The following is a 12,813-nucleotide window of genomic DNA, read 5'->3' on the forward strand; positions in this document are numbered from 1 at the left end:
CCATACCTTGGGGCGAGCATAGTTCAAAAGTTTTCACAATTGGTCCATCAGTTTCCTTCTCCTTGTAGGGGGAAGAACAACCCTGTCTTGTTTGGTGTCAAACCGGTCACCCAGGTACTCTAGCGAATGGGAGGGCTGCAGGCAGCTCTTGGCTGTGTTGACGACCCACCCGAGATTCTGCAATAGATTCTTGACTCTGGTGGTCGCCTGGTAACTTTCCTCTGGAGATTTTGCCCTGATCAGCCAGTCGTCCAGATACGAATGTACGAGGATGCCTTCTTTCCTCAGTGTCTCCACCACTACCACCATGATTTTGGTGAACGTCCGAGGAGCGGTAGCTAGTCTGAAGGGTAGCGCCCGGAACTGGTAATGATGATCCAGTATCGCAAAGTGTAGGAAGCGCCGATGGTCGTGGTGGATTGGGATGTGGAGATAGGCTTCGGATAGATCCATCGAAGTCAGGAATTCTCCCGGTTGTACTGCCCTTATGACTGAGCGTAGGGTTTCCATGCGGAAGTGCGGTTCACTCAGGAAGCGACTGACGGTCTTGAGATCCAGGATGGGCCGTAAAGTTCCCTCCTTCTTGGGGAAGATAAAATAGATGGAATAGTGAACAGTATTTTGTTGGTGCATGGGCACAGAGGTTATCGCCTTTAGGGTGAGTAGTTTTGCCAGTGTGGTTTCCACTGCCATCCTCTTGGAGAGGGAGTGGCATGGTGATCTCACAAATTTGTCTAGAGGGATGATGTGAAAGTCCAGATAGTATCCCTCTCGAATGATGGTTAAGACCCACTTGTCTGACGTTATCTCGACCCATCTTTGGTAGAAGCGGGTAAGTCTGCCCCCTATGACTTCTTCCTGTGGATGGGTCCGTTGATTCTCATTGTGGGGTGCAACCAGGGCCTGTACCTGAGCCAGCTCCCCTCTTGTGTATGTTATGAAAGGACTGGGCCCTGCCTGTGGGGTGAGATGCTTGGTATGTGTTTTTGTACGGTCTAAATCACTGGGCTCCTCTGCCCTTTGTTCTTCGGGGAGAGAAGCACTGGTTTCTTTTGTTCCTGTCCTCCGGTAACTGAGGTACTGGGGGATTCGCACCATTTGTTGGCTAACTTCTCCAGTTCGCTTCTGAACAGGAGGGATCCTTTAAAAGGCATTCTCGTGAGTTTCGTCTTGGAGGTCACGTCGGCTGACCAATTTCAGAGTCAAAGTTGCCTTCTGGCTGCCACTATGGATGAGACGTCCCTGGCTGAGGTGTGCACCAGGTCGGAGGTCGCATCCATGAGGAAAGATATCGCCGGTTCTAATGTTTCGGCAGAAGTGGTTGCGTCCCTGGAGAGAAGAGGGCAGGCACATGTCACGACTGCACAGCAGGAAGCAATCTGCAGAGTCACTGCTGCGACATCAAATGACTGTTTAAGGATGGATTCCTGACATTTGTCCTGGGCATCCTTGAGTGAAGCTCCTCCTTCGACTGGTATGGTAGTGCACTTTGAGACAGCGCAGACCATGGCATCCACTTTTGGGAACACTAGGAGTTCTTTGGCCATGGGTTCCAGGGGGTATAGGGCTTCTAGGGCCCGTCCTCCTTTGAAGCTGGCCTCCGGGGCATTCCATTCCAGGTCAATCAGCTGTTGTACGGCCTGCAGCATTTGGAAATAGCATGAGGCCTGACTGAGACCGACCAAAACTGGGTTCGTCTTTGGCTCCGCTGTGGTACTTGCGTCTTCAGGCTCAGATACACGAGATCTGGTAACTCGTCTTTGGAGAAGAATCGCATCATGGTTCAGTATGGTTCCATCCCTGGAAAGATTTCCCCTTCCTCCAGGGAGTCAGGTTCTTCCCCTGAGGTGTCTGTGTCCCCCTAAGGGGAGGCTTTTGCCCGGATGGGGCACATCTCGGGGGGTCCGAGAGGGGCCTGGAAGGTCTTGTTCTTCTGGTGGAGACTGTGGTTGTGTCGCAGGCGGTAACGATTGCGCCTGGACAAAGGTTTGCAGCCCTTTGAAGAATTCCACCCAGGAAAAGGTCCCTAGGTCCATACTGAATCCAGTGGAGTTCCCCGAGGTGCCCATCTGAGGAGGGGCCGAGTCGGAGATACAGAGGTTCGGGGTACTATCATTGATAGATCCGGATTCCTCTCCTGGCTGAGGAGGGCCTTGCTTTGGTTCCTCCTGAGACTCTTCGCACTGCAGGCATAGGGCAGGGGCCACTTCAGGTTGCGCAGCTCTCAGGTGGCAGGCTGGGCAGAGGGCTTGTCCCTTGGCTTTCTTGGCTGGCGGTGCCATGATTTGTGCTTGTGGAGTGGCTCAAAACTCGTCTGTGCGCGTAGGTGAGCATGCCGGGAGACTTAGTTGTGCGCTCCGGGTGCGCCAACGATGTGTGTGCAGGATGCGGAAGATGTGCATGCAGGCACTATTTGTGTGCTTAGCGGGGATGCGCGCGCCGCTGTGCGCACAATTCGTTTGTGCGCCTGGCTCGCCGCTGTGCGCATGGCTCAGTTGTACAGACAATACGGCAATCAAGGGGGGGAAATGGTGCAGACGACCACGCGGGCAAGATGGCGAACCCCCCTCCCCCCGGAGAGTTTCCACGTGTGAGGAGCCTCGCACCAGATCGAGGTCTAGCCCGGATGGGGCTGCTCAACCCGATTTAACAGACGCCGGAAGGACGATCTGTGCGGCTAACTGAGCCGCGGAGACTTTAACAAAGTTTTCTACCTTACCTTGTCTCGGCACTTCCTGATCTCTGGCTGCGGGGGAGAGGGAAAATACCTTCACCACCGCCCTCGGTATTGCACCCGCTGCCTCTCAGCCACTCTGGGGGCTAAGTCAACGCCAGGAACTGGCTACTGGACCGAGGCTCGCCTCTAAGGGATCTTGGAAATCACCTCAGGAATTCTCAACTGGGGGAGGGACTCTTAGGTATCACCGCAGGAGGGCGGGGCTTGTCTTGTAGAGGTAAAATTTCTCTCTTCTTTGGTCTGGATTTTCTAACACTGTGCAAGTGTGTGTAGTGTCCCTAACTGCTAAGGAGACTGAGAAATACTGAAGAGCTAAGCTTCCTGCACGAGTTTATGTAGGTTGACGTCAGCTTGAAATCTGACTCCGTTTCCCAACTGCTATCAGGAGTACACTATACCCATTGGTCCTGAGTCCATCTGCTACATGTTAGGAAATACAGCATTACCCAAGGGAAACCTTCCCTCTCAAATCTGCTTTATTTTCTTTTTTTGAAGGGGTTAATACATTTGTGGATATAGGTGAACCAGTAGATATAGTGTATTTGGATTTTCAGAAGCATTTCAAAGTCCCTCATGAGAGGCTTCTAAGAAAACTAAAAAAGTCATGGGATAAGAAGCGATGTTCTTTCATGGATTACAAACTGGTTAAAAGTCATACATGGTCAATTTTCTCAGTGGAAAACAATAAGTGCCTCAGGGATCTGTACTTGGACCAGTGTTTTTTAATATATATATAAATGATCTAGAAAGAAATAAGACGAGTGAGGTAATCAAATTTGCAGATAATACAAAATTATTCAGAGTAGTTAAATCACAAGCAGATTATGATACATTGCAGGAGGCCCTTGAAAGACTGGAAGATTGGGCATCCAAATGGCAGATGAAATTTAAGGTGGACAAGTGCATGGTGATGCACATAGGGAAAAATAACCCATGCTGTAGTTACACGATGTTAGGTTCCATATTAGGAGCTACCACTCAGGAATGAGATCTAGGCATCATAGTGGATGATACATTGAAATCATCGGCTCAGTGTGCTGCAGCAGTCAAAAAAGCAAACAATGTTAGGAATTATTAGGAAGGTAATGGTGAATAAAACAGAAAATATAATACCTCTGGACACACCTTGAGTACTGTGTACAATTCTGGTTGCTGCATCTCAAAAAAGACATAACTGCGATGGAGAAGATACAGAGAAGGGTGACCAAAATGATAAGGGGAATGGAACAGCTCCCCTATGAGGAAAGGCTAAAGAGGTTAGGACTGTTCAGCTTGGAGAAGAGACGGCTGAGGGGGGATATGATAGAGGTTTTTAAAATCATGAGAGGTCTAGAACGGGTAGATGTGAATCAGTTATTTACACTTTCGGATAATAGAAGTACTAGGGGGCACTCCATGAAGTTAGCATGTGGCACGTTTAAAATTACTCTGAGAAAATTCTCTCACTCAATGTTCAGTTAAGCTCTGGAATTTGTTGCCAGAGGATGTGGTTAGTGCAATTGGTGTTGCTGGGTTTAAAAAAAGGATTGGATAAGTTCTTGGAGAAGTCCATTATCTGCTATTAATCAAGTTGACTTAGGGAATTAACCACTGCTATTACTGGCATTTATTTATTTATTTCAAGTTTTACAAGGGTCGATTTTAAGCTTTTGGGTGCAGGATGCCGGCGGATTCGATCCGGGATCGGAGCTGATGTGGCGCGGTCAAGATGGCGGCCGCCATGCTGCACAGCCCACTCGTTTAGCCACTGTATTGCCGTGGCCCAGCGGCGTTTCTTTCAACGGAGATCAGGAATACCCTCCGGAGAGTCAGAGGACATGCCAATGTGTCCAGGGGAGACACTGTGAGGTGCGACTTGCAGGGACAGCTGCTAGGACGCGATGGCTTTACCACCATGAGGTATTGTCACTGAGCTTGCTGGGGCGTGGGGGCTGGATCACTGAGACTGTTTTCATTGATCAATAGTCCGGGTATTGTGCCATTCTGGGCCTCTTTCTTTTTCTGGAGTGGAGCGTAGCTGGACTGAGTCATTTAGTGCTCCCTGGAAGTTCTCTGACCAGCCCAGGTTTGAAGCCCAGCCTCAAGAGGCTACTACTCTAAAAGTGGTAGCGGCCTGTACTCCCAGCTTCGCTGTTGTATTCTGCTGGCTACTTGGAACTTTCTTTCACAGATAACTCTTGCTGTATTCCCAGAATTCGCTGCAGCCTGTTCTTGACTACCTGGAACTCTCTTTCTCAGATATCTCACACTTCACTCCCGGACTTCACTGTTGCATTTCGCTGGCTATTTGGAACTCTCCCTTTCAAGATATCTTCTTGGTGTCTGTTTCTCATCTAGTGGTTGTACTACTGCCCAGGGGCCCCCTTACGTTTCGGAGGGGGAGCGATGCAACAGAGGAGCGTGCGGAAGAGTGTCATCTGCCGGTCCTGCACCCCTGTTGCTAAGATGGCAGAGGCCCCTGCAGGCTCAAAGGTTCTTGATTCACTGTCTGCTGATGCACTTCTTCAAATCTCTCAAAGTGTCACAGCAGCCTTAGACCTTCGTCTCACTAAAATACAGGCATCCATGGACGACATCAAATCGGCACTGGAAGGTCAGACGAAACGGTTGGATGAAGCGGAACATGTTCTGTCGGATCATGGAGACCGGCTGGGCGAGTCGGAGCATAGAGTAGAAGCACTGCAAGCTACCCAACGAGACTTGCTGGCCAAAATTGAAGATTTAGAAGACAGAAGTCGGGAGGAATAATATCCGTATTATCGGGATTCCAGAGTCAGTTAAACACAGTGCGTTGTCCGAATTTGTGGAATCTTGGGTGCCGAGACAACTGGGTCTGGAGTTTCTGTGACACCGCTGGTCTGCAAACGAGTTCATCGAATTGGAATCTTCCAGGAAGGAGCGAACAGGCCCAGACCGGCGATAGCGAAAATACTGAACTGGGCCCATAAAACGCAGATCATGCAAGCGTCTAAGCAGGCGTCCATGGAATTTCAAGGCCATAAGATACTTCTATTCAATGATTTTTCAACAGCGACAGCGACGCAACAAAAGACCATGTCCTCGGCATGTACTGAGTTGCATAAGTGAGGCATCAAATTTGGGTTGCTTTATTCAGCTAAGCTGCGAGTCTTCCATGATAACAAGGTTCTTTTTTTCACCTCCAGAGATGCTGCGCACAGATTTATAGCCACCTTGTCAACTGCAGGGGAAGAATAAATGCTGATTGTTGTAGGAAACCCTTCTTTGTTGCAGAACAGAGGGAGGAAAGCTGAGGATCCTGGTTCTTGTTCAGCAGTTCTTTTCTAACCTTGGGGATCGACGGGACATGTCACAAGATTTTGTGGCTGGGACACGATCTCATTTGACTTCGCTATGTTGCCCACGTCTTTGGAGTACAACTGGCTTGTTGAGGTCCCCTTGATTGGGGACCTCGTGGCTCCACCATGTCTCTAAATGCTGTTAAAGTTGTTTGATTCTTTGTACAAGTTTTACAACCCAAGAAAGAGATCTAGGTGTCATAGTGGATAACACATTGAAATCGTCGGTGCAGTGTGCTGCGGCAGTCAAAAAAGCAAACAGAATGTTGGGAATTATTAGAAAAGGAATGATGAATAAAACGGAAAATGTCATAATGCCTCTGTATCGCTGCATGGTGAGACCGCACCTTGAATACTGTGTACAATTCTGGTCGCCGCATCTCAAAAAAGATATGATTGCGATGGAGAAGGTACAGAGAAGGGCTACCAAAATGATAAGGGGAATGGAACAACTCCCCTATGAGGAAAGACTAAAGAGGTTAGGAATTTTCAGCTTGGAGAAGAGACGACTGAGGGGGGATATGATAGAGGTGTTTAAAATCATGAGAGGTCTAGAACGGGTAGATGTGAATCGGTTATTTACTCTTTCGGATAGTAGAAAGACTAGGGGGCACTCCATGAAGTTAGCATGGGGCACATTTAAAACTAATCGGAGAAAGTTCTTTTTTACTCAACGCACAATTAAACTCTGGAATTTGTTGCCAGAATGTGGTTCGTGCAGTTAGTATAGCTGTGTTTAAGAAAGGATTGGATAGGTTCTTGGAGGAGAAGTCCATAACCTGCTGTTAAGTTCACTTAGAGAATAGCCACTGCCATTGGCAATGGTTGCATGGAATGAACTTAGTTTTTGGGTACTTGCCAGGTTCTTGTGGCCTGGATTGGCCACTGTTGGAAACAGGATGCTGGGCTTGATGGACCCTTGGTCTGACCCAGTATGGCATTTTCTTATGTTCCCTTTCATGGGGCTATTTATTTTGGGCTTTGCAAGCATATGGCATAACTGGCTCCTTTTTGTCCTGGTTGCGAGCCCTGTATGCTAATCCAAGTGCCCGGTTACTTATCAATGGTATTTTGTCAGAAGCTTTCCCTATTCTATGTGGGGTGAGTCAGGGATGCCCTTTGTCTCCTCTTTTATTTGTATTAGCCTTGGAGCCTCTGGCTATTAAGCTGCGTTTGGAGGATAGGTTTCAAGGCCTTCGCATAGGCCGTCATCAGATGAAGTTAGCAATGTTCGCTGATGATATCTTGTTGTTTGTGGGGCAACCTCTGACTAGTATCCCTGTCATTATTCAATGTTTTAATGTTTTTCGCTCTGTTTCGGGCCTGACCATTAATTTTTCTAAATCAGAAGCGCTTGCCCTTGATCCTGGAGTACAACAACATTGGCCGGGAGGGTTCCCGTTCGCGTGGGCTCAGACTAAAATGAAATATTTGGGGGTTTGGATCTCTCAGGACCCTTTGGACCTTTATGCTCTGAATATAAGAAGCACACTAGTAGACCTGGATGCTCAACTAAAGGCTTGGCGCTTTCTGCCCCTCTCCCTTTTTGGTAGAAGTGCTCTTAAGATGGTCCTTATGCCTAAACTTCTTTATAAATTGCATATGTTGCCCTGCTGGCTTACTAGCAGAGATTTACAGTGGTTGCAGTCTTCTTTTCAAAAATTTCTTTGGGCAGGGAAGAAAGCGAAGTTATGCTATCAGGTGTTGATGTCTCAGAGAGGGGAGGGCGGACTTGGCCTGCCGGATGTTCGGTTGTACAATGCAGCCTGCCAACTTAGATTTGTGGGAGAATGGATCCTCGATGAATATGCATATTGTGAGGATGGTTGGTTATAAGGATGGTTGCACCTTGGTCCCCATTGTACTTGATTCAGGCTAGTCCTGGGGCTTATCGAACCTTAAATATCCCTTGCAGCTTGGTGCAACCATGTCGACAAGCCTGGCGATGAATACGGTCCAGTTGAGGACTGGCGGGTCTTTCCTCTCTTTTCATGCCTTTAATGGGAAATTTGGACTCTCTTCCAGGTCGAGATAACTATTTACTTTTTGATGCATGGCTACAGAAAGGTTTAGCGTTTATTTTTTGCTTCTATGCTACTGACTCGCCAATAGTACATGACTTTGCATTTTTGGCCTGAGAATATGACTTACCAGCTAAACATTTCTATGCATATTTACAGACCCTGTCACTATCTTCAATCCTTTCACTGGACTGAGGAGTCATATCGTCAGGAGTCAGCCTTTGCACAGCGTTTTTTTTGATGGGGCCTTAAAGTGTAACTCCATCAAAGGTTGGTGTGAGTTTGGTAGAGCATATCGCTCTGTGACACATGTGGCCTCTTTGGCGTGCTACTGGGCTGAGGCATGGAATATGGATATACCTACTTCTTATTTGCTTTCCTGTTTTAAGCTTATGCCCAAAAGCCTACCAGATCTTTCTCTTCAAGAGCTCCAATTTAAGATTTTGCACCACATTTTTTGCGATGATGTTCGCCGTTGCCGGATGGGACAGTTACCCTCCCCAAAATGTATTAAATGTCGTCAAGTGACAGGCACTTTGGTGCATAGATTATTTCTTTGCCCCGTTTTGCATACATTTTGGCTAAAGGTGCTGGCAGTAGTAGCTCAATGCACTGGCTCGTCTATTGGCTGGACGGGCAAGTTACTTCTCTCTGGTTTAAGAGGAGCTCTCCCTTCTTACAAATTATCTTTGGATAAATTTGGCCATACTGCAATATTGCTGGCATGCCGTACGATCTTAGCTGACTGGATAACCCCAGACACGCCGCCCAGCCTGCGGGCCTGGTTTGGGCGACTAGCCTTTTCAATGCAAATGGAACGACTGGTTGCCATGGACAGTGAGAGAGACAGGGATATGCTATACCAGTCTTGTTGGTCAGCCTGTTATGGCTTATTGCCGTCGGACCTTCAATCTACTTTAACCGCCGCTGGTTATCATCCCTCTTGGAAGTGACTTGCTCTGAGATCATTGTACATTACCATGATGACTGAACTTTGCAAGGGCCTATAACATTTTATTTCTACTGTTGGACAGTGCTAGTTATGGAGGGGGTGTCTCCCAGGGCAGGAGGGGGAGGGTTAATGTGTGTAGTGTGTGGAATGTTAGTGGAGGTCTGTGGTGTGATTGGGTGGTGGGATATGCTTGGAGTTTAAGCTGTTTTTCTGGGTCCGGAGGACCACAAAAGGAGAGTCCACGGGGTGCTGTTATAGTTGACCTTGCTATATTTGGGAATTGTTCTTGAAATGTGTTATACTGATAATATTTGATTCCCATTGTGTTCTCTTCTCCTAAGTTTGGGTCAGTGATTGAACCTGTGTTGCTCTCTAATTAAAAAAGGATTTTGACAAAAAAAAAAAAAAAGAATTTTTTAGCTCAGCTGAGTTTTTAGTTACAGGCACTTGGACTACTTTTCTTATTATTGGAACCTCATTGTCGGGATGCCCTAATTCTAATGCATCATTAGTATCCTTTGAAGTTACCTCTCTCCGAACCATGCGCTGCTGAGCGACTGTCGGCTTTCCCCTTTGTTCTAGTTTAAAAGCTGCTCTCTCTCCTTTTTAAAGGTTAGCGCCAGCAGTCTGGTCCCACCCTGGTTAAGGTGGAGCTCATCCCTTCGGAAGAGACTCCCTCTTCCCCAAAAGGTTGCCCAGTTCCTAATAAAACTGAATCCCTCTTCTTTGCACCATCGTCTCATCCACGCATTGAGACTCCGGAGCTCTGCCTGCCTCTGGTGACCTGCGTGTGGATCAGGTATAGAGTGCTAATCTGCTATATGCTCCCTGATTTGAGGGGTTGGAGAAGGAATATTTTTATTTATTTATTTTGAGGCTTTTATATACCGAAGTATAGCAGATTGCCTTCACTCCGGTTTACATGGTAACAACTTAATACAATATAATAACATTGGAACAACTTATTATACTAGGAACGGTGTTCGGGTCATAGGTTTAAAGAGAGCAACGATTACAAACTGGAAATGAACATTTTTACAACAGACGAAAATATCATTTAAAAAAGGGGGAAAACTTAAGCAGAGTTCATTGTTAGGTGAGGGGTACAAGAGGACTTATTGTATCAGAGAGGCTGATCTGAGGGGTGGGACAAGGGGAGATGAGGATCGGAATTGAGAGGGAAGAGATGACGAGGTGGAGGGGGTGGGATAGGATCAAGCAATGCAAAATATGAACAGAGTACTAGAAATGCAGAGATAAAGGGAGACAAATAAGAGATATAGGGCTGGGGGATGCATGAAGAATACATGAAGAGCCTCAGTAAGACTTACCTGCATTTGGGTGAATATCTGAGCTTTCTGGCACTCTTCCAGACTGGGCCCAAACGCTGCCATCACATGTTCCTCTGTTCCAATCATCTGTACAATTTCTTGATCACTGTCCACACCCATGGCCTGAAGAGGGAAGATAGGACAACAGAGTATGGGCTTTGCCTCATCTCAGTGATATTTTCTTGCCTTATTTGTCATATACTTGTCAATACTGCTGATGTGAAAGGTTGGCTAGGTCCTCTGGGCTATGTTATTTGACTAACCGCACAATCTCAAACAATAAAATCATTGAGCACAGAATCCCTCCTCATCTCCATGTCTGACTTCATATTAATGGGCCTTGACAAAAGTCAATCCTTCCTCCTGATTCTACTGGACCTATCAGTGGCTTTTGATACGGTCAACCATTCCATTCTCACATCCATTCTCGCTTCTATAGGTATCTCAGGCACCGCACTCTCATGGTTTAAATCTTTTCTCTCCAACAGAGGTTTCAAGGTTAAGATACAGAACAAAGAATCATCACGAATGGACGCATCCATAGGAGTCCCTCAGGGCTCCTCACTGTCGCCTACTCTCTTTAACATTTATCTCTTACCAATCTGCCAACTCCTCTCCAAACTTAACCTCAAACACTTCCTTTACGCCGACGACATACAGATCGTGATACCCATTAAAGAGTCTTACACAAAAACATTGGATCACTGGGAAAACTGTCTCTTCGAAATTAAACGCCTCTTATCCAACCTAAACCTAGTTTTAAACTCCTCTAAAACAGAACTGCTGCTCATCTCCCCAGATAACAACAACTCCATCTCTAATCTACCAACTATCCCTTCTACTACACAAGTGAGAGACCTAGGCGTGTTAATTGACAACCGGATGAACCTTAAAGCTTCCATCAACAGAACCACCAAAGATTGTTTCCATAAACTCCAAGTTCTGAAAAGAATCAGACCACTCTTCCACACTCAGGATTTCAGAACCATTCTACAAGCTATCATTTTTTCTAAGATCGATTACTGTAACTCTATCCTTCTGGGCCTCCCTTCCTCCTACACTAAACCCCTTCAGATGATACAAAACGCTACGGCAAGATTACTGACAAACTCCAGGAGGAGGGACCATATAACTCCAATCCTACAAGATCTCCACTGGTTGCCTATTCACTTTAGAATCCTCTACAAATCTCTTTCCATAATATACAAAACTATCCATCAACACACCCCACTCGACTTACAAGTCCCATTCCAAATTTATAACTCCTCCAGACCAACTAGAGACGCACTCAGAGGATCTCTTCAAGTACTCCCAGCCAAAACTACCAGACACATTACCTTAAGAGATCGGGCCTTCTCAACAGCTGGCCCCCTTTTGTGGAACTCCATCCCTCCTGACCTTAGACAAGAACCCAGCCTCCCAACCTTCAGGAAAAGACTTAAGACCTGGCTGTTTAAAAAAAGCGTTCCCGGACACCAACTAATTAGATCCAGCCAGTTCTACCACTTCCCCATGTAAAATGTTATAGCAAATGTATATATCTATATCTAATGTTATCCTCTCCCTTCTTCTCTTCTCCCAGTTCTATTACCTTGTTATTTGTAACTGCTTCCTTCCACACTATTAGGTTATTCAATTGTTCATTGTACACCCCTGTTATATGTAAACCGGCATGATGTGATTGTATCATGAATGCCGGTATATAAAAATTTTAAATAAATAAATAAATAAATAAATAAATAAATATTAAAGTACCCAATACTTAATATTAATTTATTTACTCCTTCACTTACTGCCGACTGGTCCATTCACTGTCAAATGTCAGTGAAAAGACCAATTACCTTTCAGGAGGCTGTCTGGAAAGGAGATTGGTCCATTCACTGTCAAATGTCAGGACCAATTTGGAACAGCCCTGCTGGAGAAGGGACGGAGGGAGATTTGCAGTCTAGCAAGTGCAGTTTTATCATACAGACCTCAGATTCCCGATTTCAGGTACATGATCCCCAGATCCAACCTGGGTGGGTTGGCCCATCAGGCCAGACTTTGGGGGTGGTCAGACCATTTTATTTTTAATTTTTTTTTTTTTTTACCTTACTCCTTTTTCTGTTCCTCCTTAATATCACCGCGATATTAAGTCAGAGGAAGTAAAGGCATGTTCTGTCCATCAACCAGCAGTATTGTTCTGCTTTTCTGCACACCTTTTGGGCTCCTCAAAAATTAATGCTTGCTCCAGACCACCCCCTATGATAAGGGGGACCCACAGTAGCCAAACAAGGTGCCAACGGGCACAACACAACTCCAGTGATCTGAACAGTCTGGCCGCACAGAAAGCACGATGAAAACAGTTCGGTTCAAGTCTGGAATAGATTGTGTAGCACAGACTGGCCAAAAGCGCTGTCCTAGCAACTATCCTTGTCGAGTTAGTAGTGTGCTGCAAATGTGTGGAGAGAACTCC

The 12,813-nt window shown here is 46.4% G+C and overlaps 1 protein-coding gene across 3 annotated transcripts in view; it reads right to left on the reverse strand.

Moving 5' to 3' along the window:
- POLR3B (RNA polymerase III subunit B) overlaps window positions 1-12,813 on the reverse strand; it is a 527,519-nt gene that overhangs the window by 355,189 nt on the left and 159,517 nt on the right. For all 3 annotated transcript variants that reach the window (XR_003856035.1, XM_029597388.1, XM_029597387.1), the window contains exon 10: window positions 10,359-10,481. Coding sequence is in view for 2 of the 3 variants with exons in the window: in XM_029597388.1 (XP_029453248.1) it covers window positions 10,359-10,481 (123 nt within the window). In the remaining variant the exon portion in view is untranslated. The remainder of the gene's footprint in view (window positions 1-10,358; window positions 10,482-12,813) is intronic.

Source organism: Rhinatrema bivittatum, chromosome 4 (genome assembly GCF_901001135.1).
Source record: "Rhinatrema bivittatum chromosome 4, aRhiBiv1.1, whole genome shotgun sequence".
Taxonomy (NCBI): domain Eukaryota; kingdom Metazoa; phylum Chordata; class Amphibia; order Gymnophiona; family Rhinatrematidae; genus Rhinatrema; species Rhinatrema bivittatum.